This window comes from Malaclemys terrapin, chromosome 8, assembly GCF_027887155.1.
Source record: "Malaclemys terrapin pileata isolate rMalTer1 chromosome 8, rMalTer1.hap1, whole genome shotgun sequence".
NCBI lineage: Eukaryota > Metazoa > Chordata > Testudines > Emydidae > Malaclemys > Malaclemys terrapin.
This window is the reverse complement of record NC_071512.1, coordinates 81,670,303-81,698,171: the sequence shown is the minus strand read 5'-3', so window position 1 is coordinate 81,698,171 and position 27,869 is coordinate 81,670,303. Positions and strand designations below refer to the sequence as shown.

Genomic DNA, 27,869 nt, shown 5'->3' with positions numbered 1-27,869 from the left:
TTTCTTTTTAGATGCACAGATTTATTAGGAAATCACATATGTATGAATAGTCAGTATTGTTTCTACAGCGATAAAGTTTAACATTTCCTTGAAAGATCAGTTTTCTCTAAGAAGATTCAGTAGGACTTTAAACACTTAAATTAACATATCTGTGATTGCCTGGGAGGAATTTTCTGGCATCACAGTATAAAAATAATGCTCCAAGTTTCTAATCTGCTGAACTGTAGCCTCATGCAATGCACTGTAGTTCCTCGCATGAACATGCTGTGTGGGCTTCAACTGTGTCCTGTATATCCTCTGACTTCTGGTCAAGCTTCATCTGTCCCTCAACTAAGCTGGCAGCTGAATCTGGAAGTGAAGAAAAACGATAGATAAGAATGAAGAAAAAAGAACAGTCAATTTGCAACGCGTGGGATTCGTTATACAGACTTCATTAGTACACTGACTGGACTTAGATTCTTCTAATTATCATGCACATTTCATTTGACTAACTGGATTGAAAAGCAGCCATCACAACAAACTAATCATTAATTTAAAAGACAGCAATTATAATGCTCATTTATACTAGTTCATTTTCAATCTATTGTTTTTTAAATGTCAAACTTTGAAAACAAAGAAAAATGCATTGTAGATACCAATATTTGTGAAATCTCAGTTGCTCTGTTAGAATCTGGCCCTACCCCCCAAAACCATTGACAAAACTCCAATGATTTCAATGGAAGCAGGATTGGGCCCATAGACAGTGATAAATAAACAATAGATAATATGGGACCTTCATTTAGCTACAGATTTAAAAAGTCAATACCAGGAAAAACGTCATAAAATGCTGACAGGCAACATATTTATTTTTACATCCACTAAAGTTAGCGTCACACACCAAATGTTATTGATTAAGACTCCAATTCAGTGAGGTCCTGAAGCACATGCCAAAGCTTATGCATGTGAGTAGTCTTATTGAAATCACAGAGATGACTCACCTGCTTAAAGTTAAGCACCTGGCTAATCAGGGCCTAAATTAGTAAATATTTGGATAGCTTCTATAATAGGATTTTTTGTTGACTTACCAGCTGGCAGACAATGGAAGCCAACAGTAACTGGGGTGGTCTCAGTTGCTGAACATCCTTTCATGCAGCGCAGCACAGGCTCAACAGGGTAGCATTTTGAGTCTTCGCCCTCAAGCCGAATTGTTTTCTCAAGTTTCACAAGTGAGCGCTGCAATTTACAGGCTGCAAATAAAATAATCATTGATATTTCAAAACCTTGTGTAAATGGCTTTAGATTTTCCCGAAAATTCTCCATCTGCTAGTGATATTTTGTGTATATCTAATATTGGCTCCATCCAAAATTCTATGTGGATCGCATGTAAAGCAATATCCCTGACTAATAATTTTCCTTTGTTTTATTTAATTAGATATATATGGGGATATAGGATGGTTATTTCAGATGGAGTCCTGAGTTATCTCTAGATGAATATGGAGATATTTAATCTAATGTATTTCCTAATGAATATTATGTGGGTAAGTTGGTTCACTGAGTAAGTGCGAGACCTGAGTTTAACAGAGAATAGATCTCAATCTTCAGGAGAAGGACCTGAAGCTGTGCACAAATAAAAATAATCAATAGAGAATGGCATGAATATCATGGCCATTCTGATTAAATATATTTGTGGATATATGGTAGAGCTGAGTGTTATTGCGACCAAGAAACAATCCCCATTGGTCAGTAACAGATAGGTCTGATCTTCGGTGATCACTACAGCCAGTTACAGGAGGATGAGAAGAACCTCAACTTACTGCTGAGTATAATTTTACGCTCTATGCACACATTGAATGTAGGCACTATATATGCTGAACCACATTGTAATTTAAACTGATGTAACTGAATAAACTACAAGGGCCCAAATTCATAGAATATCAGGGTTGGAAGGGACCTCAGGAGGTCCTCTAGTCCAACCGCTGTTCAAAGCAGGACCAATCTCCAGACAGATTTTTACCCCAGTTCCCTAAATGGTCCCCTCATGGATTGAACTCACAACCCTGAGTTTAGCAGGTCAATGCTCAAGCCACTGAGCTACCCCTCCCCCAAACCATTTAAGCATGCGCTTTACCTTAAGCACATGAGTAGTGCCAGTGAAATCCCTGGGAGTACTCACATGTTTAAAGTTAAGAATGTGCTTAAGTGCTTTGTTGGATCAGACCAAAAATAGTTGCATTGATCCAACAATTTAAATTATCACTCAAAGTAATAATGAGAGCTGGTCAAAAAAATCTGATGGAAAAGTTTTCTGTCAAACAATGCTATTTCATTGAAATACAATTTTTTTTGCAAGAATGTGTTGATTTTGATGCAATTCTCAATGGAAATTTTTTGAAACTATTTGAAATTGAAATGGAGTATTTTGTTTTAACTCTCTTCTTTCATTTCCTCTTGATTTTCTTGTTTGGTTTCATTATGGCTTTATTGTTTCATTTCAACTTTAAATTTTTTTAAGTTTTTTAAACTTTAATTTTAATATTACGTATGTTATATTTAATATTCATATACCCGAGTTAATATTCTATAACGTTTCAACGTTATCAAAATGAATCATTTCAATAAAGTATTTTTGATGTTTCTGAATCAAATTATATTGGAATTTCTGTTCTGAGAAATATTTCAAGATTTCAACTTTTCATACTTATTTGAGATTTTTTTTTCAAAATGTCAGTTTCCCACAGGATGGAAATTCAGTTTTCTAACTAGCTGTAGTAATCATACATTATGTATAGTAAAGTTTTCATACCGCCAGCACAAGGCTTTTCTGACAGAATCCAAGACTGCCCAAAGCTCACTGCATCTTTAGCTACATATCCACTGGGCATCTGAAATTCCTGTTTATTTTCAGCATCATATTTTCCACAAATGCCACATGTTTTCCCTGCCATCCAGAAAGCAACTTGAACCTTTGTGAAAACAAAGTAAAAGTTAATATTTAAGGATAATGTCAATGAAGCAGAATTTTGTTACAGAATGGTCTCCTGAGGTAACATAATTGCAGAGGAAAATAAAGGTTAAGGCAAAGCCAAGATATTTGTTTTTAAAGAACAAGATTTGATTCTGTGCTTTCCGTAACAATCACTCTGGCTGAGATTTTCAAAGGGGCCTGAGTGAGAGTTATTTGAGTGCTTAGCTCCATTAGGTCCTTTTGAAAATCCCTGTGTCCATGTCTAATCTATTAAATGATTGATGCTGAAGATGTAAACATTTTGTTTGATGCATGTTTTAATAGCTCAATTAGCACTTGCTATACATAGCATTTATTGATCTTCTACATTCCTAGCAGACCATTCTTCTATTAGGGTTTTTTAAAAAATCAGAGTTTTGACTAGTTGAAGAGTTATATAATGAGAAGTACAGGGGACAGGGATTCAGAATTCCCTGAGTTCTCTTTGCAACTATGTCACTGACTCAATGTGTGTTCTGGGCAAGTCACTTCACCACCCCATGTTTTAGTTTATCTAACACACAGGCATGTTCTGAGGCTTAATTCCTCTATGTCTGTGAAACATTTTGAGATCCTCAGAGGAGAGGAGCTGTGTAAGAGACGAATATTATGATGACTGACTGGAGGCTGTTATTCTGTAAACTCTTTTACCCTGATCTTAAAGTTGGCTTTGCTAATGCAGACCCTTGCACTCATGCAAAGTTTCATCTACTTCAATGAATAGGAATCAGTATGGATACTGGAGTCTGAATGCGGAATTGGGGCTTTATCACTAAATGGAGTAAAATAATCTTGTGATCTGATTAGCAGAGATTCCCTTGTGTAAATATGGCATTTTGTGGATTTTCTGGGAAGTTTATGCAAATGAAAACACTTGCAGAGGAGAGAAAAATACCTTGAATGTACGTCCATCAAAATATAGTTTATCAATGCCATAGTCAGGAGCCACAAGTGATAGACCTTTCTTCTCACTGCTGATCATCAGAGAAGCATCTATAATAAAAATACAAATGATCTTTTATAATCTTTATAATAATTCTGTAAAAATATAATAAAAGCCTTGTTTTTCTTCAGGTATTTTGTTGTTGTTGAAGAACCAAAACACACTGTATATTAACTAATTACTTTCCTTAAAATTTGCAAATATGGAATGTAGTTGTTGACAGGAACTAGGGAAACATAATTTTAACTCTATGGCCTTAACAATCACTTTTGTATTAATTTTCCTTTGTAAATATTAACAGGTTCCTATTTATTTCAGGGAACAATAATGGAGTCCGCCAAAACTTAGTATTACATTCTTGTAGATATTAAGGCCCTGTCTACACTCTAATGGAGTCAGGAGACTTGACTGCAACTTGGTAGTCACCTGATCCATTTATAGCAGTTACCTGTAACCAAATAAATGATAATGGGATAAAACCCTGGACTCCCAAAATGTTAATCCAGTTTTGGAGATGTTTGGCTCCATCTACGTCCTACAGCTTTCAACTGTGTTATTATAACCAAGTTGGGTACAACTGTACTGTATCCAGCTCTCTTGATTGTAAACAAAGTTTCAATGTGTCTATTCATAGAACAAAATGTGTATGCATTGAGAGAACAGAATAGGCTCTGCCTAGTGGCTGACTTTATCCCTACAGTTCTCCATAATTTTTGTTAGGGTTGTTCTGTATTTATAAATATTTCTCTTGATTTTTTCTATTGATATAAAATCCCAAAATGTCACGTATAAGTCAAGTTGGCAAAAAAGTCCCAACATATAGATATGATAATTATAAGAAAAGCTATATTTGGAAAAGTTTCATCATATATGTGATCAAGACATTTGGGATAAAATAATACCCTTCCTCCAGTTCAGAACTTCTGCGAGTCAGAATCCTAAATGCCTACATATTTTAGAAAGGGAGCGGTGGGTCAATTAACCTCAACTGTCTCTTGCTTAACTTTTCAAAAGTTCCCAATTCTAGTCTGTCCTTATAAATGCTGATCTGCAAATATGTAAATAAATGCACAATTTGTAAAGAGTAAATATTACTCTTTAGCCCTAAGTACAAAGGTAAAAATGTTTGTTTCAAGCAATATCACTGCCAAAATGACAAAAATACCTTTACTGGAGTATATTTCTCTCTCTCCTGATACAACCTATGAGAAAGGGCTAAATGGACACCTACCAAAGTCAGATGTATATGTGATATTCTCCACTGGGGTTTCAACACCATTGACCATGAGGTTAAGAAGTCCATTTGCCGGATACATGTCAATTTCACTTTGAAAAGAGGAAAAAATGAATTTATATTCTATGCTGATCGTGTTCATGAACACACCATGTCCAGACTATAACCTCTTTCACTAAATATCCCTGATTTTAGCATTATCTTGTTTCAACATCATAGTTATCATAAATGCACATCACAGATGCCCATCCCACCTTTTGTGGGGGGTAACATCATGTTCTGCTTTGCCATCCATCTTATTCAAGGTGCACATGAGGTTATAAAGGGAAACACTGACACAACTCTGGGTGCAATATCACCAATGTAACACTTAGGGCTTGTCTACATTACCCACTGGATCAACAGGCAGCCATCAATCCAACGGGGGTTGATTTATCGCGTCTAGTCTAGACGCAATAAATCGACCGCTGAGCGCTCTGCCGTCGACTCCAGTACTCCATCAGGGCGAGAGGAGCAGGCAATGGGGGAGCGTCAGCCATCAATTTACCGCAGTGAAGACACCACGGTAAGTAGATCTAAGTATGTCGACTTCAGCTACGTTATTCATGTAGCTGAAGTTGCGTAACTTAGATTGATCCCCCACCCCCTAGTGTAGAGCAGGCCTTAGTCAGAAGTCTCTTCTGCGTTACATCTGGATGGTGTGATACCTTTGCATTTCCAGTGTCAGGCCAGAAAAGGAGTTGGATGGAAACCAACTGGCCAAATCACAGTCCAGATAAAATGGATGTGGGGTTGATGAGTTGCAGAGTATGTGGCAGAGGTAACATCTGCTCCCTCTGAGGAAAATATAGTGGGTAGTGCCCATCTTTTTTTAGTGAAGTTTGCAATCTCGTACATCAAGTTTGCAGCAGAAGCCAAGAGTGTTTTATTTAAGGTGCTTTTGTCACTTCAGGACTGGATTATTGCAATGAGTTTTAGAATTACTTACTGACTGCCAAGCTTGATATTAATTGCTTTAAGGTCAGCAGATTCTTCCGCATTCCTCATCATTACCAGGAACTTCAGTTCTGGGCTACAATCCTGGGCCAAGATGTGGTAGCAGTTTGTGGGCAGTGAGTAGTTAAACTGTACCTCATTGAAGGTTGTGATCTTGTCTTGGGAAACTGAGCAACGAGCTGGTAAAAGAAAACATGCCATAGAAACAAGTGAATATTTTCCTTTTCATAAGAGATATTTATTTAAACATAATATTTTATTTTGGCTCTCCATTTCAGTGAGACAACAGATGATATTTTTTCTCTAAGATTACCTGGGATTTAGGCTACTCAGTGCCCATAATCTCTAAGCAAGGCATGAAATATATATTCCTCACATTTTAGCAACAAATGAGTTTTCTGACAATTCAAAATGTATCCGTTCAGATTTTCCAGAACAAATGATTAAAGTGAATTCATGGATTCCTGTGTAAATTTATCTTGACTCTTGCAGACAGACTGGATGTGAAACAACAGCAGTACGTGCACCAATGTGAAGAGTTCTTTGGAAAGTTTAATATCTCTGATTTCCAATGTGGAAATAAATACTTTGGGGCTTCTGTGCACCATACATTATGTTCTCTACAGTTGGAAATGATTTAACATTATCATAATGAAAAAAATCACTAGAGAGCTATTTATTTCTTAATAAGAGAAAAACAATTCCACGTATTATCAGACAATGCTAAAATAATGATAGAGCCTGTAGAGCTTGTGTCTCTGAAGAGAGTGAACTGCTGACCTTTAAGATGCTCCAGGACTGCGGATGGTGCTTCAGAAAAGAAATTCCAGATCGGGGGCTGCAGTGCTGAGGCTGGTAGAGATGGCCCTACAGGCAATGATAACGGAAGCCTGAAGGCTCTGTTATAAATGGTCAGCTGAAAAGGAATCAGAAAACAGATTTAAAATAGAGTTCAGCAAGCTATTCACAGCAAATAATTGATCTGTTGATTTCAGCCTCTTTTCCTGTTTGTGAATTATCTGCGGGAGGACTTAGATTTTTACAAAAATATTGTTTTTTTGAAATTATTTGACAAATAGTTTATGTGAACATAATTCAACATATTCACTTCTCATGAACTCTTCACCATGACTATTGCCAGTATTCACTCCTGCTATGTGATTGGTCACCTAAATCATATGGTATTGTTTCTGCTTTCTGAGTGGATAACTTCCAAACTCAAAAAGAGTTTCCAAGATGGCTGGACAAACACATATTAACATAAGTATTCATGGCACTTTCGCTGAACAAATATCACCACATGAATGTCCTTGGAAAGAAAGTAAAAGTACCAGAGACAACAGTGAATCAATATCACGGTTTTAATCTGAACTACTGTTTTCAAATACTTTTTTGGAATGCTCTAATAAAAAAAAATATCAAAGTATTCTGTCAGGTGAAATATGTGATGGCATGATTATGCAGTATATTTACCTCAGGCAATTTGGCGACAAAATCACAAGTCCTTGGAGAAGTTAGAGCCACAATCAACTTGGCCTGTTGAGAAGGATTTTTTTGCCGTATTTCAGAGTAGCCTAGTATATAGGCAGCTCCTGGGATGAAAGTGTAAAACCTTGAAAAAGAAAAACATGATTTAACGGTAAAGTTTACTCAGGTCCCTCATTCACTCAGGTATTGGATATCTGAGACATTGTCTATCTGACCATAAGTTAGAGGAGATATTAAGGACCAGCCCCTTTGTTGTGGCTGAGAGCAGATGATGTGGACAGCTGAAAAGTCCTCTGGTGTGGAGGAGCTCTTATGTGGCAGAGCCAGCATACACAGCAACTGGCATAAATTAGAGCAGTCCCCAGGGCAACACAGGTCCACTTCGAGAAACAGTGAGCCATAATGGTCTCCCTGGCAGGCCCCAACCTCACTCCCTGCTTTACTGAACAAGAGCTTCGTGACATAGAGAATCTGGCCCTAACTTTTCAGTAACTTCTGCCTGGTATAAAAGGATTACCTTCCACTTGTACAGTATGGTAGGTTTGTACAGTAGATGGTTATCTTATACTCCTTAGGGGTCATTTGATGAGTTTCCAAACTCAAACAAATCAGAAATGAGAAAATAAAGAGACAGTCAATCAGTCAATCACTGAAAGCTCATTGCTGAATATGGATTTTCCCAGCTTGACTGGTACACCATAAAATAAATTGCTGAAATGAAAGAGCAAAACCTCACCAACTGGCAACTGATTTGACTCTTGAAGGAACTTTAGGCCACTCCAGTTTCACCTGCATGGCTGGGTGATCAGCAAACCGGCCAGTTACAAACTCTGAAGAAATCCTGTAGTCCTGGCAATCCCGGCCCCATTTCAGATAACCCTATAATGGAGACAAAAACATTCCATTTTTTAAAAAGTAAAATATACTTGAGATCACTGTATTGTGGGTAGAATGGTGCGGTGTTATTTCTGAGTCTTACCGCGGCCTTGTGAGCATTAATGATTGAAGCGTCAGCACAGATTTTCCATCTGCTTGATCCTGTGATGTTTGACACAAACACTTGTATCCTGGGTCTGGTGGAGTATAAATCTGTGTATAGCACGAGCTGGAAGCCTGCCAGCTTTCTGTCGTTTCGAAAAGCACGTAGAATAACAGCCAGATCTGGTGCTTTACTGTCTCCCAAAAATTTAGGCTAAAGGCAAGGGAGGGAAAAAATGCCTCAGAACAATATTACAAAGGAATTACTATATTATGTTAGCTTTTATTTATGGTACAAATAATATAAATAGAAAGTAAGAAGTTGACAAATGCATGTAATTTGACACATTACAGATATCCAATCATATAATATACAATAAATAAAAATGTAATGGGCCAAAACTTGCAATGGTTATTCAGCCACAACTCCAGTTGATATCAATGGCAGTTTTCACAAAGTGAACATTGAATAAAAGCTGTGGGATTTAGCCCAAATAATCAGAACAAGTGCATTTTTCTGGAAATAAAAAGAAGTGTCTAAGGGTACATCCAGACTTCCCGCCGTATCGGCGGGTAGCGATCGATTTATCGGGGATCAATATATCACGTCTCGTTAAGATGCGATATATCGATCCCCGAACGCGCTCCCCGTCGACTCCGGAACACCACCGGAGCGAGCGGCGGTAGCGGAGTCGACGGGGGAGCCGCGGCCGTCGATCCCGCCCCGTGAGGACCCAAGGTAAATCCATCTAAGATACTTCGACTTCAGCTACGCTATTCATGTAGTGATACTGGAATACATTAAATCAGCATGTTTTAGGTATACTGTTTGTTGTTAATACTCAGCACTCAGCTTTGGAGACAAGCTGTTTCTTTGTACCACCCTGCCTGTCTGTCTGTATCACCTGTCATCTCTTGTCTTATACTGTATGCTCCTTGGGGTAGAGACCACCATTTTGTTCTGTGTTTGTACAGTACCTAGCACAATAGGGTCCTCTGTGATTGGTCTTGCTCTCCAGGTGAAGTAGGAGCAAGCAGCCCTGTGTTTCACAGAGTGTTGGAAGCATGTGACCTGCTCCTGCTGGTGGCACAGTTGTGTAACATGGGAGAGGGAGGGCAGGTTTCTTGCACAGACATGTTTCTCCTGGGCTTGCAAACAAGAGTCAGCACAGTCTGGCTCCATGTGATTTAATATGGCAGCTACTTTTCTTTACCCATTAACTGGACAATAATTGCAAGTCCCTGGCAATGCTGCCAGGCTAACACACTGCATACTGCATTTCTTGAAGACTAAGAAACTGACCCGGGAACCTGCTCTGTTGGTGTCTTCGCTGCTACTGGAACTAGAACTAGAGCTGGAGGAGGAGGTAGAGGAGGAGGAGCTGCTGCTGCTGCTGGCGCTGCTGCTGCCTGGGACTTTCTTTCTGGGATACTGCAACAATAAAAAAACAAACATCCTTAGTAGAGCAATTTAAGTTAGTTCATAGGAAGATGTTTGAAATGACAATGTAGAATATTCTTTTACAATGTTCTGCTAAAGCATATTCTAATTACCAGATTATTGTCAATAACTTTTCATCGTATTCCTTTTTAATATCGTTGGGTCTAACCCTACAAATTGTTGCTCACCCATTGATCTTCTTACCTAAGTAGTTCTTATGTATCTGAGCAGACCCATTGGGTTACTTGCATGAGTAAGAATTACTTGTATGGATAAGGCTTGTCAGGATCAAGGCATAAGTCAGGTTCACTTTTGCTCTCTATTTGAGACTATTTACACAGGAACAGTGCATGCAAATAGCACTTCTGCTTTACAAGCCCATCCTATGGCTGCGTATAAAATAATACCAGAATCACTGCAACACAGCAAAGCTTTCGTTTGATATAAAAGAGTAGCACTGACTCAGTCCATTGCTCTTTAGGAATGTAGGGCCTGATCCCATGAACGGATGAACCACCACTTTTCATCTTACTTTCCTACTGGTCGCTTTACTTTCCATGAAACACTGATTGCAATGGAAATGGTTGCTATTAACTCCTCTTTGGATCAGGCCCTTAACAAGCATCTTCCACTGATTTAGAGCAAACGAGCCGGTGTATTCTACCTTGTTTGTCAATGAGGCTACGCTAGTTCATATCAGAAGAGAAGTTAGCCCAAGGTGTCAAGTTATCTGAGCCTGTCAAATTAGTTAAGTTCCTCATGGCAGGGATTTTGAGCTAAACTCATGAAGGGACTTAGGCGTGGTACCAGTGAGTGTTGCAACTCCTAATTTTTATGCACCCTGTCAGCTAGTGGAATCCTTAGGCCTGAGTTAGGTATGCATGCTCCTCTACAAGGCCTGGGGAGAATTAGGTGCCTCAGAAAGAGATTCACAAACACCAGCCAGCTGAGTGGGGAGCCACCTAAAGTAGCAATAGGAAATGCCAGGGAGAGGGGCATGTTCAAAGCCCCACCTCTCAAACACAGGTAAGTGCCTAACTTCACCGTGGAGTCACAGCCATTAACCCTCACCTGGAGTTAGGCACCTAAGCCAGCTCTGCTCCTTACCAAAAACAGGAGAGAGCAAGCCTGCATTATAGCCAATAGCCCTGGAGCTGGGGCTGTTTTCAAATTCCTGCTCTGCCCGATCTGGGGCAGAGATTTGAACGTGTGTCTCCTACATCCCAGCTGAGTACCCTGACCCACAGGCTACAGGGTATTCCAGGGCTGGGCTCGCTCAATCTCTCCTGTCAGAGCTGTTCCACTTTGTCTAAATAATTAAATGAACATTTGGAAGCAGTGACTTCGGCGTGCATCTCCCACATACCCAAGAGTGCCCTAGCCACCATCCACCCAGAATACCGAACATCCTGGCGGTCAGGACACGCTCCTGGGAGTTGGGAGACTTAGGTTCAAGTTTCTGCTCCAAATCAGGCAGAGGGGGGGATTTGAAATAGGTCTCCCACATCCTAGCTGTGCCCTGGCTATTGGGTCTTATGGGGGATGGACACACCCTTGCTCCTCTTCCCACATGTGGTCACCCCGGCTGCCTTTGATGGGGGAGGTATGCAGAGCACACTTATCAGGCCCTGCTGGGGAGATAGATGAGGGGCTGCCTAGTTTGAGACTCTTGCTGGGTGTGAGCTAGGACACCGAACATCTCAGCAAGGTCGGATTTAGGCAGGTTTGTGCATGCCCTCTGGTGGGAATTCAGGCACCTACAGGACAAGGCAGCAGCTGAGTGCGGGAGTTTGGGGATTTCAGTGGCACTAAATGTTGCACTTAGGCACCTAAAATGAGAGTTAAGGTAGGTCTACGCTGCAATTGAGCACCCACGGCTGGCCCAGGTCAGCTGACTCAAGCCCGGGGGCTGTGGCTACACAGCTGTTTAACTGTGGTGTAGATGTTGGGGCTGCAGCTAGAACTTGGGCTCTGGGACCCTTCCCCTCACTGAGTCCCAGAGCCTTGACTTCTTATATTTCTACAAAACACTGGGACATATTTAGAAACTGTAAACATTATAAAGACTGGTTTCAAATGGTAGCCATGTTAGTCTGTATCAGCAAAAACAACGAGGAGTCCTTGTGGCACCTTAGAGACTAACAAATTTATCTGGCCATAAGCTTTCGTGGGCTAAAATTAATGAAGTGTTTTTTAGCCCACCTGATGAAGTGGGTTTTAGCCCACGAAAGCTTATGCCCAAATAAATTTGTTAGTCTCTAAGGCCAAGGACTCCTCGTTTTTGCTATTATAAAGACTGTAATACCAATTATTTTCCTTCACAAAGGTAGTAATTCCCATGTGTGTTCTTTCAGGATTTTATTCTACCCAGGTCAAGTCAGATCCAATGAGGGAAGAAAACTTACCTCCTGTGTATGTGCTGACTTGAAGCGATACTGATAGATCTCTGGAGTTCTCTTTGAAAATGATAAAAGTAGAAAGTTGAAGAACCTTACATAGAAGAACCTGCTTTCTGCAATTACATTGAAATGTGCAGCACTGGAAGTGAGTAAGGATTTCAGACTAAAAAACAACGTATAAATCTTGAAATGTTTAAATAGAAAAATTAATGCTCCTAAATTAGCAGCCCCTGGAAATTCCACCAGAGAATTAAGACTAAACATGCAACAGCAAAACCCATTGAGAGAGACCAATAAACCAACCAAAATTGGTCGCCTAGTTCTGGTGGCCTGTAACAATATCTCAGACAAAGCAGTGGAAATCCTGAAGATACTGCAAAGGGGTCACCTGAGACAGGTGGTTGCCTGGTGGAAGTGGGGTTCTCAGTGCAGTTTTCACAATATTGGACCAGTGTATTCTGTAGTGTCAATTCATAATTTCCTGATATACAACACAAAGCCACCTGCTATCTGGAATGTAACTCACGCTGACTTTATCATCAGCACCACCACCAGGCATTCGAGTGACACACATAAGTTACCTGTCTTTTGGAATACTCGCTATCGCTGCTGCTGCTGCTGCTGCTGTTCGGTTCTCTGACGAGCTGATGCCTGCTTCCAGGTCGAGGTGCTTTATTGCCGCTGCTGCTGCTGCTGCTGCTGGTGCTGTCACTGCTGCCACTGTCGCTGCTGCTGCTGCCACTGTCGCTGCTGCTGCTGCTACGGCTGCTGCTGCTGCTGTCACTGCTGTCACCGCTGCTGCTGCTGCTGCTGCTTCTGCTGCTGCTACGGCTGCTGCTGCTGCTTCTGCTGCTGCTTTTACTGCTGCTGCTGCTGCTCTCATCTCTGTTTCTAGGTTGCAATGTTTTGTCTTTCGCATCTTGGTTTTTGACCTTCTTGCCAGAAGGGGAGGAAGAAGAGGAAGAAGAAGAAGGGGAGGAAGAAGAAGAGGAAGAAGAGGAGGAAGTGTCGGCGGATGAAGAAGATGAACTAGATGGATATTTAGCATTGGGCTCTACCCGGAACTCCGTCATCTGGGTCTTTCCTTTCTTGTGCCGCTGAGTTCTATTTCCAACCTGCAACAGCATTTCAAAGAACAATGCTGGTGATTAGAGACATCAAAAGAAATAATTGTTACTATTTTATCTTATTGCTATGATTGTTAAATAAGATGTGGTGAAAAAATAACGGTGCCCACTTATTTAGGCTGAAATTCATCCATGTGCAGAGGGCCAACATCAGGTCTATGCACCACCCAAGTTCCACTCAAGCCTTTGATGTTGACTTACGCACACGCCTTTCATTTGAAATTGTACCCTTCTTACTAACTTTATTCTCCATTGTCCATGCAGATATTCCATAATGTATTTTAAAATCATTGCTTTTTATTTGTTTAAATAGGGTTCCTGCCCCATCCACCCTCAACATCTCAAAGTCAATTACCTTAAACACATTTTCAATTCCTAGGATCTTCTTCAGTTTCATTTGAACCACGTCATCTGGAGATGAGTCATCTTCTTCCTCGGACTCTAGGGTTACCACTTGGATTATTTTGGAAGCTGCTCTAGATCCTGCCTGAATCTCCAGCTGTATTTTGTCTATAGCTGCATCTGTAGGGGCTACACACCAGATACATCCATTAGGAGATATACTGCTTCAGCTGTACTGACATGGATAAACAGAAAATCTTGTATTCAATACTATACCTGGTTTCAAAACTATTTTCGCTTCATGTTCTCCAATTAATCGGTGAAAATATGTATTTTTTAAAAAAGAGGCATCTCGTGCTCTCCTGTAAAAACAGGCCTGACAACCAAAACGAGTCACTTTGACACAAATGGCTTGAGTATATGTTTTTCCTTCTGCACTGTGGTGAAGTTCCTGCTCAGGACCATAGGAATATTTCTTAGGTAGGATGTCAGAAGCCTCTCTTTGCTGCATTAAACATGAACACATTAGTACACTGGTAGCATTTCACAGACAAGAAGTACAAATATCACCATGCATATAGTACAGAGAAAATAAATATTAATATACAAACATAGAAGAGGTAGTTACCGTCACGGCACCTTCTCTCGAAGTTCTTTCAGATGATTTGAAATGCTCCTTCAGAATATTTGATCCAGTACCTTCTGGGAGTACTGGAATCTTCTTCACTGTGCCCGGTTCTCCTATATTTCTTGATACAGCAAAAGCCTTATGCCTGTGGGATTATGCATGAAATATTATTTATAAGTAGCTCCAAAGGGCTGTTGGATGGATTTAATCACATCTCTATTAATGTCTCTATTTTAAGAGTCAGACAGTTTTGAACACTGAACTGTAAGAGCCAAATAAATATTTAAAAATGCATTTTTGCAGCCTACTAACATGACTTAGAAATCATTTGGTCCTAGATGAACTGCAGGTTGGTACAAGACAATGGGTAACATTTTCAAAACCCATTTGACTTAGGTTCCTGAGTGCCTAAGGGTTTGCCTATACGAACAAGCAGGGGTGTACACTGCCTCTCACGAGCCTGCTGTGTGCTATGTGTCTGTGTGGACCCTGCTGCTGGGCACTGAAAGTTCCTTAGTGCTCTTTGATCTACCCCCCCCCTTTGAAATGGGAGTAGATTAAAGTGCGCTAAAGATCTTTTCGTGCACAGCAGCAGAGACCGCACAGACAGTTAGTGTGCAGCTGACTAGTGCAAGGTAGATTTACACCCTAGCTTGCCATGAACTAAGTATTCATACAGCCAAGCCTTTTGAAAGTGGGAATTAAGTTTCAAAGTGATTTAGGTACTTTTTGAAAATTTTATCCCATATTACAAAAAAAACCTAAAACCTAAACAAAAGAAATCATGAATTACATTGCACAAAAATGGTGCAATGTAACTATGAGTCACATGTATCCTTGATCATGTGAAATGATTATACTGCTTATTGTGTTGGAAGGTTTCACAAACCAATAGATTGCACACAAAAAATATTTTAAATGACAGAAATTTAACAACTCTACCTTCCCATCGCTATCTCAGTCTCCTGTTGGCATGGGGTTGTTCCGAACTTAAAACTTTTTTCCTTCATGTCTATCTTGGCATCAAATTTCAATGGAGCTTGTACACGGAGTTTGGTGTGAATTTCAATAGAAGACTGAAAGTATTCTGTGTTGATTCCCATCATTGCCACTGAGTTAAAGTAGATACTGAAAGAGAGTGAAATTGTCACAGATAAGCAATCAGACACCGTATCTAGCCACTGCTTTTTAAGAGGTAGAACTCCTTTTCTATAGAAGTCTCTGTAAATCTCAGAGACATAAAAATGAGAACACTTTCCTTACCTTGGGCTGATATCAGCACGAAGTTGCAAGCTGGATTCATACAACTGTGAAGGTCTAAAATCACCAGATAAAGAAGGGGACAGCTTTACATCAACTACAAGAGACCGAGAAAAAAAGTAAAAGATGGTAAAAGTAAAAATAAATGAGTAAAGATAAAAGGTTCTCATAACAGATTATTAATGAAAATAAAAGCCATGGTGATAAAAGCAAAGTCTTGTCCTGAATTAAAAACTGGATAATCAATAAGAAACTCAGAGATGTAGTGAACAAGTACTCCTCAGAGTAGAGAGACATTAGCAGTCAGGAACATGAAGGGTACATACTAGAACTAAGGCTAGTTCAGGGCTGCCCGGTGGGGAGAGGGGGGGGCAAGTGGGGCAATTTGCCCCAGGCCCCGGGCCCCGCAAGAATATAGTATTCTATAGTATTGCAACTTTTTTTATGGAAGGGGCCCCCAAAATTGCTTTGCCTCAGGCCCCCTGAATCCTCTGGGTGGCCCTGGGCTAGTTAATTTATTATATTTATTAATGATTTGCAGGGGAAGTGGTGAGCAAGCTGGTGACTTGTACTGATGTCACTAAGTTGTTCCTATGTGTAGAAATCATAAAAGATTCCAAGAAAATCCAGGAAGACTTATATGTGTTGGTGAATTTGATGGCAGGATGGTAGATGATATTCAGATTGGATAAATGAAAGATGATGAACACTGATAAATATCAGAGTAACAGCCGTGTTAGTCTGTATCCGCAAAAAGAAGAACAGGAGTACTTGATTCTGCTCTCAGTTATACCACTGTAAATCAGAAACAACTCCACTCAAGTCAATGGAGTAACCAGTTAAGTGGGATAAGAATCAAACATCATCTAAAAAGCTTACATATACTGATCAGCCCTTAACTTCCAAAATTCATTAAAGGAAAGAAAGAAAGGAGCCCAGTTGGATACCTCAGTGAAGAAACTGGGCCAGTGGGCAGCGAATGGGATATTTGGGGATAGAAGTTATTGCAAAAGATAATGGTATGATATTGAACAATGGTATATGCTCTCCTTTGGAGGCAGGTGTTCAGCTTTAGTCTGCTCGTTTTAAGAGAGACTAAAAATATCCAGAGATGGGCAACAAAGATAGCAAATGATATCATAAGACCTACATACAGTGAGCGGCTGTAAAAATTAGGCCTCAAAAAGAAAAGAATTAGAGGGGACAGTAAAGAGGTATTTAAATTTACTGTTACTCAAAGGTAAGGTCCCTCTCTTTGACACATTACCATCATACAGGATAAAAAGGACCACTCAATTCAGTTAATGACAGGCAAGTTTAAAACAAAGGAAAATGTCTCTTCACCCACAGTGTAGTCAGTTTGTGAGATTCACTGCTGCAGTGAAAGAGAGAGTCAAATAATACTGTCTAATTTAAAACTCTTCTGCATAATCTTATGATCACTAAATATCCCACCACCCATTAAAACCAACATGTCTAAAATGGAACTCCTTGTGTCCCCTTGCAAGCCCTCTACTCCGGCTCCCGTCTCTATCATTACTGGCAATTCCACGCAGTGACTACTGAGCCATCTTCAGTTCCTCTCTCTCCACGTTGGTATTAAATCTGCTGCGTGTTTTTATGCATCACCTTCAGAATCCACCCATTCCTCCCCATTCCTATAGCAAAATCTCCTGTCCAGGTTTTGGTTATTTCTGACCTTGAGTACTGTCACCTTCTTCTCTTTGGTTTTTCAAATTCTTACCTCACCCTCTCCCTTTTCTGTCCATCCAAAACACTGCAGCAAAAATCATCTAACTGGCCTGCTGCTGCAACTATGTCCCAACCATCTATAAATATTTTCACTAGCTCTCCTTCCTCCCTTTCTGTCCTGGCTTTCAAGGCTCTACATAAATTAGTCCCTCCTACCTTTCTGTTCTCATTACTTTTCACTCCACTGCTTCCTAATTTGTCTCCCATCCCATGGTTTGATCCAATATAGATAATCTTATGTTCTCAAGCTCACCACGGGCCGTTGCATGTGCCAGAGCAGTAGTATATAAACTGTATTCCAATGGCAGACCAACAGTGATAGGGACGATGTGCCGAAATTCTCCTGAATATAATGGCTGAACCCATCGTCCTGCAATGCCATTTTGGATTTGATGGATCACTCTCTTCAGCCATGTGTGTCTGTCCGCTGGTCCAGTCACAAGCTACAATGTAACAGAGATACAGCAGGTTAGATGAGGAGATAAAGCTGCCAAACACTTCAGACAAAATTAGGGAGAGTGCTTACCTTCATAGCCTGCTGAATGAGATCCTTGTTGATGTCAGCAAAGGCCAGCTCTTGGCCAAATAGTTTTAAGTAAGCTGATAACACAGGGTTTTCTGAAGGCAACTCCCTCCATCCCAGCAGCTAGGAAACAAACAAACAAACAGGCACTTAATACAGTATATTTACAAATAAACATTTAACAGGCAACAGAAATGGCTACTCACTAAGCTATATTTTTCTTTGCCATTTGTGTTTTTTTGCTAATAACATAATGTGGCTTTTCAGAATTCCATGCAATTCAATCCTACACAAGTAACTTCATATATAATGTCTTGTATTCTGACAAGATAACTTTACATCCAATGCCCAGGGTCAGCTCACAGCCCTCCACACCACTTAAACCCAATTTAAGCTAAGACCACAGTATCAAATCAGTCCTTCACTTGAGGACACAGAAGTCCTGAAAACAGACCAGTTGCAAGAGGAGGAAGAGAGGCAGGATCGGGGGAGGCCAACCCTGGGCTGGACATCTACTACATGCTATGAAGCCCAGCTTCATTAGGGCTCCCTATGCAGTGAGGCACAGGGTGTTCGGGAAACAAGGCCAGAGTGGGAGGCTGCTCCAGACATCCCAGGAGAATGCAGGTGATCTAAACTTGGAATTTCCAAGCCACAGGAAATGCCAACATTTAAAAACTAATGTTTCAAATCTAAACAAAAACTAGAAATTTTGATATTATCCATGGAAAGCAAATGCCAACATTTTTTGGTCTCGAAAATTTGAAATGTTTCCATTCAATTTTTCAAAAACAAAATGGAGCAGCCAGCTGTCCTGACACACTGCCTTAGCTCCTGGGGACTCCCCCATCTGCCTTTGCCTCTGAGGGACGCCTTGGGCTGCTCCCAAAGGGATCAGACTGGGTGTTGCCTGGAGTTGGGAGTAGCTCGGGAAGCCCCCAGAGTCTGGAGATTCCCACGCCATGGAGTGGGGAGCCTAGAAGTCTTAAGAGTCCTGTCTCAAGGTGAAGCACTCAGGGTTCCCAGCTATGCAGCGGGGAGCCTGAAAGTCCTGGTGTCCCAACTCCAAGGCAGTCAGCATGGCGGGGCTACCCCAGAACCAGGGAACCTGGAAGCCTAGGCTCCCCAGCAGCCCACCAGGTGAACTGGCAAGGAACCAGGTAGGTTTTCATCAGAACCCTCTGTGTGTTTTGGCGGACGTTCATTGAAAATGAAACATTTCTGTGATATGCAGTGTTGCTGTAGCTGGGTCGGTCCCAGGATATTGGAGAGATAAGGTGGGTGAGGTAATATCTTTTATTAGACCAATTTTTGTTGATGAGAGAGACAAGCTTTCGAGCCACACAGAGCTCTTCTGTTTGCCAGACCTGAAGAAGAGCTCTGTGGCTCAAAAGCTTCTCTCTTTCACCAACAGAAGTTGGTCCAATAAAAGCTATTACCTCACCTAACACATTTCTGTGAAACATCTAGGGATCAGTGAATTGGCATTTTCCAATGAAAATCCATTTTGTTTGAAAATTCTTGGCCATCTCCACAGGAGACTCCTTCCCCTGCTATCCTAATGTGAATCTCCTCAGTGCCTCGCTGAGACACTCAGGCTGGGTGCAGGCGTGTTAATTTGCCTCTCAGTGCAAGGCTGAACTGGTGCTGAGAGTCTTACTAAACCCCTCTGCCCTTGATGAATTCCACCCACAATACATCACATGAAACAAAGAATGAGAACAACACATACTGTTTTCCCAATCTCCTTTATCTTTCTGTATGTGGAATATTCTGCAAATGGGATGTTTTGTTTCCTTATAATATCCGTAAGACCTTCTGCACGGACACCAACCTAATAAAAAAACAACACTGTGCATGAGAGGGTGCACTACAATACAGTTAAAACACACTGTTAATGAAGAAATACATTCGTCAAAAATAAACTTTAATACAATCTGTTATTGGCTTAAATATAATATTTACCTCTAGCAAGCTAGTAGCTGCACCTGCATAGTTTACAATCCAACTGGAAATTAAAGCTGATGGGAACATTGTTCTTGGACTGTTCATAAGGAAGATCTTTCCAAATGTACCAGCCTGATAGCTACCTGTAGTAGAAATTAAAAACAAGACAGGGCTTTTTTGTTGTTCTATTGACTTCTGGGGATGACAATCTGTAGCTGATAATCCTTTTTTCATAAGGTATATTCTCATGAAGATTTTCAACATTTAGGTCCTGACATAGCAAACGTTTACGAGCGAGTATCTATATACATGAATATACCACTGAAATCGATGAGATACTCAAATGCATAAATGTTTGCAGGACTGCGGTGAAATTTTGTACTAACAAATGCAGTGAAACTATTTGATCAAACTTAAATATTCTAAGTACACTTTATTGCAGTAAGAGGCATTTTACAAGAAAGTTAAAGAGCTGGTAAAATAATTTGTAACGAGAAATATACTCTAATAATTCTTTATAAAAAAGAAACACAGTAAACTTTTCAGAATTCAGACACAGAAAATATCTTTTACAACTAATTAAATATTCCTTTCATAACTCTTTAAAACCTTCCAGCCATTCCGAAAGGAAAGAACTCTTACAGATAGAATCCAAGTTAGAGTTCAGAATGATTTACATTAGTTCTCCAAATGACTGGAAAATGGTGTTTCAATGATGGACACTCCCAGTAAATTAATTTTTTTACTCACTGTAGTAACCACCAAGAGGAATAACTTTACTGTAACGATAGCTCAGTCTGTCAAGTCTGGGGCTCAGCAGTTTAATGGCAATGTTGCAAGCAGCAGATCTTTTTAAAAAATGGATAAAAATATATAAAAGTAAGCTAAATTTTACCAGAGTAATTTGAGTCAGTGTGTGTGCATGTGTGTGTATATATATATCATTTTACTTACAAGACTGTGATAGAAATTGTACTTCACAGATAATGTACAGTTTTACTTCTCTCTTTACTTACACATTATAGAAGCGTGGGAATCCAATTCTTGACAAAGCTTTCATGTGGGAATATACAAAACTGGCAACTTGCATATTGGTCTCTTTCAGTATCACGTTAGCCATAGTTATTACCAGAGGAAGTGCAGGCCCAGTTTCAAATATGACAACGCAAGCCATCATTCGGACTTCAGGAGGAAGTGAATGATCCACAAAGATCTGGAGAAGAATGTCCTGCACCTGGAGAGGGAAAATATAATTTCATAAGTGTCTGATAACTTCTAACAGATTCAATGTATAATTTGTATCAACAAATCACACATCCATAATAAAGGGAGAATAGAACCTCAGGTGTAACATTTTTTCCACTTCATGAGTTGATACACAAACATTAAAGAAAAATGTTGGGACATAATGAATAGCTCTTGAGAAAATGCCATGACTAGTGAGACAAATTTATCTGTGGTGTAACTCCAATGGCTTTGTGAATTTGATCCCAGGTGTTCACTGTCATTTAGACCACTTTAGCGAGGGGTATTCCAGTAGCAGACCAATGACAATGTGTGACTAATATAAGATGTCACATAATATGACAAGTGACTAAAGAAACACCATTATATCTACCTCCCAACAATTACAGTGCCCAGCACAATCAGACCCTGATATCCCTTGGGGCTCTAATATTGTGATACTAATAACAATAAAGAATTGTTCTGAATTCACAAACACTGCACCACTGAACTCACTTTCTCCCTAGCATATATTCTTCATATCTCATTATTCAACTAAACTATCATTGATTCTTCTTACCTTTCTGGAGTCCTTCCAGCCTATCTGCCTCAAGGCCATCACAGCTTCGACCTGAATATGGACTGGGAAATTAGAAGCACCAGATGAAAATACTGGTAAGAACTTCAGGATGCGCTTGATACTGGCTGGTTCTCCTGCATTGCCAATGGCTTTCAGAGCTAATACAATGTCATCTTCATTGCCCTTGCTGGCTGCCTCGGCTGCAAGGTCATGGAGGGGCTGCAAACAAAGCACAGTTCAATGCTTTCTTACTTTCATACAAAATTCACGCATACGCATATTGTTATCCTCACACACTGAAACCCTATGACCATAATGCAACTGACACGCTTACAAATATTCAGTGATCTCCTCAGGATTTAGTCTAAATTAGCTATGTATTCAGGGGTGATGAAGACTTCCAGGTTGGTATCCCTTGGCTACTAAGGAAGCTTCTGGAATGAACATTTGTAAATTAAATCACTGTGTATGTCTTGGACCATGTTTTCTAGAATAAAAATGATCAGGTCTCATTGCAGTTTTAACTTTCTTATCTTTTTAAGCTGTTAAAAACAACCTGAAATGAAAATCACCTACCTGAAGAGCTTCACTAGGGCAAGATGAAGCCAGAGAACAGTATCTGTTTACCATGGAAGCATATCCCAAATAAGCAATCTGGCGAAGCATGGGAATTCTCTCAAGTCGGGAGCTGGTCACTAGATCCTGCAGAAGGAAAAGAGGCACCTCTTTAAATCAGGGTTATGTTCACCTTACCTTTCAGATAAGGACAATTACTTAGGATTCATCTAGAAAAGTTATTTAAAATTGAATATCTTTCACTTTCAATAAAATTAAATCAAGCCAGTAAAATATTTTACACACGCTTGAGCTAGATCCACAGCTAATGTAAATCAACATATCGCCATTAACTTAAATAGAGCTATGCTGATTTACATCAGCTGAAGATGTGGCCTAAGAAAGGCAGGATACAAAGTACAAAGGACATGGGCAGGAGCCAATCTACAAATGGAATTTCTCTGGAAGAGTCTGTAGCTTTTTATTATATTAAAGCATCGTGCTCACTTCATATTCTGTGTTTTCTTATGTTAAAGAATAGGAATATTAACTAGAAACAGAAGAAAGTCTACTATATAATAGATGGTTGTATCAACCGTATGTAAACAGTTTGGTGTTTTAATTTTGATAATATTTCATCTACAATACTTTTACTTTATTCCAGTGTCTAGGAATGTTATGTAATTACTCTGGACTGGAAAATGTAATGCTTAAAAGAGCTATTCAAATTATCTGACTCATCCATCACCATTAATACTTTAGAATTAACAGAAAAAGATGAACTGAGGTTTGATGTCAGAAGAGAGAATATATGGGCCAAGAAAACTAAAATGGAGATAACAATATAGGGTAGGTGTGGGAGTTAATTTTAATGCCTGCATAACAAATTGAAGATATACGACCCAATTCCCCTCTCATACAGGCAGCTGTCAATTGAAGTAACAGAGATATTCTGATACAAAAAGAGTGTAAGTGAGAGAAGAATCTGGCCCCTAAAGTGCTATAAAATCACTAGTTATTATCAATTGTTATCATGCTGATGTGACCAGGAAAGGATCCTGTATATTGTACTCACTGCTGCTACTGCAATAGTATGGCCATCCGCTTTTGTTAAATGGAGGGCAAAAGAAACAGTCAGAAGGGCCTCAATGTACTTAAAGTCATCATTGCGAATTCTCAGCTTAAGGAACTTCAGTGAATCGATGGTGCCTGCCATAGTAATTCCACTCAGCAGCCAAATCCTGCAGCCAGGGTACAAAATCCATACATTTAGCTCTCTCTGCTCCTTGTGCAAGACATGGCAATTGTTAGTGACACAGTCAGTCATTACCTGTGATGAAATTTATCTGAAAATTGCTTAAAGACAGAATCCAAGGTATCAGGACTTGCTACCCGACACAGTTGGATAAGCTCTAAGAATTTGTATGGAGCATCCCCATGGAGCTCTTGCTGGTTGTCCTGGATTACTTGTTGCAATGTTTCCACGATCTGAGGAGAGAAGGCAGAGGAAATATGCTAATTAGTTGCTTCTCCGTTGAGTTTGTAATAATATATTGATCTTTTATTAGTCTGATAAATGGCAAAGCAGCTTAATAAACTAAGCATTCTATACCCGTTGCTCAGGGTTTTTCGTCTTGATTAGCTGAATTGGCATCTGGAGCAGTAGTGGTGAGAAACGATAAGGTAGGCCTCCAAAGTTCTGCAGCTGAATTTCTGGAGGGCTCACATGTTCATTTTTCACTTCAACCAAGGTAAGTTCTTGTCTGGAAGGAAATAAAGAGAAATCAACATGTGTCATTTGGAGGAATAAGCTGTCTAGCTGCATCCACCTGACTTCACTGCTTTGGCTGTACAGTGGGGATACGGATAGTTCTTTATTTGTTTTTTCTATCACAAAAGATTTTACAATTTCCTGGGGTTATGGTCTTTTCAATGGAACAAATACTGTCAGGGGATAATGAGTATCTGCAATGAGATAACTGCTGAACTGGAGCTGAATTGTTATTTTCCAAAGCAAGAGATACTGGTTTTATGATAACATAACATTTATAGTGATTTTATTCATGTTCATTTTGACTCAGGGGATGTTGGTGCTATAAAGCGGCACTTTCTGTTTGTTGAACAGAAGCACTTCCATGGATTCCACTTTTTTCTCATTTAATTACAATAAAGTTCAATTTACATGCAGCAAAAAATTATTGTTAGTGCAAAATTTCCACAGCTTTTTTGGGTGGGTGGGTGGGAGTAGAGTATGAATACCTGCAACTTTATCAGCTTTCCATTTACTTCACGTGGGAGCAAGATCAGACTTATGCCTTTACACTTATTTTTACTTTCACCTCTGAGGCTTACCTTGCCTCCGTGACAGCAACACCAGTGGGTTCATTGAAAGGGGAGATCTGATAGACTTGCTGGGACACAGCTTCTGTGATCAGGGTACCAGAATCTGCATATTTCAATTTGTAGGTGAATGCAGCAGTCCCTTTTACAATCTTTTCTTTCTAAAACAGCAAAGAAACTCATGTAATGAATGAGACTAGACCATGGTTTTACTCATTTTTAGAGTGGATCTGTTTAGATTATTCATACCAATGGGCAAGAAGGACAAGGGCGGATGTAAGTCATTCCAATATCCTTCACCACTTTGTCCTGGCAGTTGTTGAGGTCTTTGGTTTTGGTAATAGAGACTCGGTTATTCCTCCTGTCTTCCTGGATAACATACCTTGTGAGGCAGACGCCTCCAATCCCAGCCTATAGAGAATGATAGAAAATAATTGGGTTTTGTAGTTATATCAGATCTGCATGAGAGGAAGAACATTCCCCTGAACTGAGATTTGAAGTGAAAATGAAATTTAGTAAGACTACATGGAAACCATTTCTTAATTAAGTGTCAAAGCCTGCTCTCATTACGCACGAGTAGTATCACTCAAGTAAGCAAGTAACATTTGTTAGTCTCTAAGGTGCCACAAGTACTCCTGTTCTTTTTTCAAGTAAGCAGGAATACTCAGATGAGTAAAGGCTGCAGGATAGAGACTCAATTTAGGAAATAATCATCTAATTGATATAACCAATTCAATGAACACTGATAGATTAGACAGAACAGGGTAAATGAGGAAGATATACAATAAATATCTCAATGTCTGATAATTACCTTTATTTTTTCCCTTAGTCTTCCATTTTATAGCGTACACATATAGAGAATGTAATAGACAATCTGCCAGAAACGATCACCTTCATATATAAATGTATATTTTCTTTTGTCCAAATGAAAATATTTTAATATTTTTGTGCTTGTTGAGTGAAATTTTAAAATAAATACAAATAAACTCTAAGCAAGAGTTTTAATTGACTGAAAAACATTTAATAATAACAAGTGATGCTTGGGCACATGCAGCAAACTAGCTTGAAACTGGAGAAACAAACCTCTTGCAAGTCATATGCATTCTGTGACTTTTTGATAGTTATCTGCAACATGTTCAGAATTCCTCTCACTAGGTTAATGCACGTGATGGGGGTATCTTCTGGGGCATAAATGTTTCCAACCCGCCCATTGCTGTATTCAAACTTAAAGGGTTTGGTGAGATACGAAGCGATCATCTGAGTGAGTTTGGAAGCTCGAATGAATGGATCTCTGGGCCAGATCCCATTGTATTCCTCCAGCTGTGGAGATCGGATCTGAGAACAAAATTCAGAAAATGCATTAGTCTCCATTCTGTGAGCGAAAATATTTTTAAAGTATGTACTGTATACAGAAAATAACTAGGGAAAGAATTAACATTGTTATACATGGTTTACTCTGAATATAGACTGCAGAGGCCGTCTTCTGTGCTGTTTGTACAGCACCTAATACAATGGGATCCTTGTCTGTGATGGCTGGGGGATTTTAGGCACTATGGTAATACAAATAATAAATAAAAATAATATATAGAGATAAATACATAGAACTTGATTCTTCCCACTCGCTCTTATATTGATGTAAGACCAATATACCTCCATTGAATCTGGCCCACTGAGTATATTATATATTAAAGAAAAAAGCTAAAAACATTTGAATTACCTCTTAATAATATATTTTTTTAAATCTATTCGCATCAACCACTTTGAACATAAAGTTGAATAGAAAACCCAACACAGATTTTTAGTTTTACATAATAAGTAACTGCGCAGTACAAAGTCAGAAGAAGAACTTTAGGACCCTATTTCATCAGCCCTTATTTAGGCAATGCTCCCACTGACACAACAGGAGCTTCAGCTTTGCCTGAGTATTGAATAAGTAAGAGTGCTGAATAACATAAAAAGTAAGTTGGCTAGAATTGTTATTATTACGTATAAATTAAGGACTTGCCTCTGCTCCTAATGACTTCCATGGGAATTTGGAATGTGTCAGGATTGCCAGATCAAAACCTTAAATGAGATCAGGATTGGACCCCTGGTGTTGCAGGCCAAGGTTCTCAGAAATGACTAGTGATTTTTGGTGCCTCGATTTTCTGGTGATAAGTTTTGGTGCCTCCATTTTTGGATGCTGTCACCTGACCTCTGAAAATCAGATCACATTAAGGCGTCTCAAGTTGAACATTCCAAAATTGAGGCACCCCAAATCACTAGTCACTTTTGAAAATGGGAGCCATAACTCACAAGTCATTTCCCAGTCCCTAAAATCTTCAAAGCTCTTTTCTCCATTGCTTTTTTCTTGTGGCTGCCTACAACATTCAGTAGCCCAAGTGTTGCTTTAACCTGACTTGGAATTCAATGCTGTTGTTATTTGATCTCCTTTGGAAATAGTACAGTCTACCTTGAGGAGGTGATTCCTCTGTGACAATACGCTGATCTCTACTTTACAGGATAGTCTCAGCCCAGCTCTTGCCAAACCAGGCTCTGGCAGTCCATTCAGGGTAAGGCCCTCATAGTTGTACAAGTAGATCTTGCTGCTACTAAAATCAGGCTCTGTGAAAAATGATACAAATATTCACTTTTAGTAATAATTTAAAAGACATTCTGCTTCATGGTCATTATGACAAAGGCATTGAGTGAAGCTTAAGAAATGAACAGTAGACTTACCAGGGTCATACTTTTCACTCCCTGTGAAAAGAAATCAAATGGATACATGAATAATGGCAAACAAATTAATTTTGAATTTAATTTTTTGACTCCACTATAAAAACCCAGCAAAGACTAACAGAGAAGGGCTATGTAAACTTACCCACAAGGGTGAACGCTAGCGCTAGTATGATTCCCCTCATGATGAAGGTGAATGAAGACCTCCTCAGGCATCATGAGGCTTTTATAGAAAAACCATCACTAGCACATGGCCACTGCTAAGCTGTATTTTGCTGATTTTTCAATTTGTTATCAGTTTATGCAAACAGTTTTCTTTTTGCAACCATATTGACTTTTGAATGGGAGGAATCCTGGCCAGACCATGCCAGGCTCATTGAAATCATATTATTTAAATCTTTGACAGACTGCTTA

General features: G+C 39.6%; 1 protein-coding gene across 1 annotated transcript; it reads right to left on the bottom strand.

Annotated features, from left to right (window-relative positions):
• On the bottom strand, positions 1-27,686 carry LOC128841892 (vitellogenin-2-like). Its single transcript, XM_054037398.1, has 35 exons — positions 27,601-27,686; positions 27,459-27,479; positions 27,193-27,344; positions 25,824-26,075; positions 24,990-25,151; positions 24,753-24,901; positions 24,013-24,163; positions 23,731-23,888; positions 23,476-23,641; positions 22,422-22,547; positions 21,846-22,064; positions 21,058-21,275; positions 20,792-20,889; positions 20,060-20,184; positions 19,827-19,928; positions 18,098-18,217; positions 17,825-18,014; positions 15,823-15,916; positions 15,502-15,687; positions 14,560-14,704; positions 14,208-14,436; positions 13,945-14,120; positions 13,044-13,577; positions 12,469-12,519; positions 9,926-10,054; positions 8,624-8,836; positions 8,381-8,523; positions 7,630-7,768; positions 6,937-7,072; positions 6,149-6,335; positions 5,158-5,252; positions 3,879-3,976; positions 2,783-2,942; positions 1,065-1,226; positions 1-348 (listed from the first exon to the last, which is right to left on the bottom strand). The coding sequence occupies exons 1-35, from the start codon at positions 27,638-27,640 to the stop codon at positions 230-232; spliced, it is 5,445 nt and encodes a 1,814-aa protein (XP_053893373.1). The 5' UTR covers positions 27,641-27,686; the 3' UTR covers positions 1-229.
• Positions 27,687-27,869: the final 183 nt, after the last annotated feature.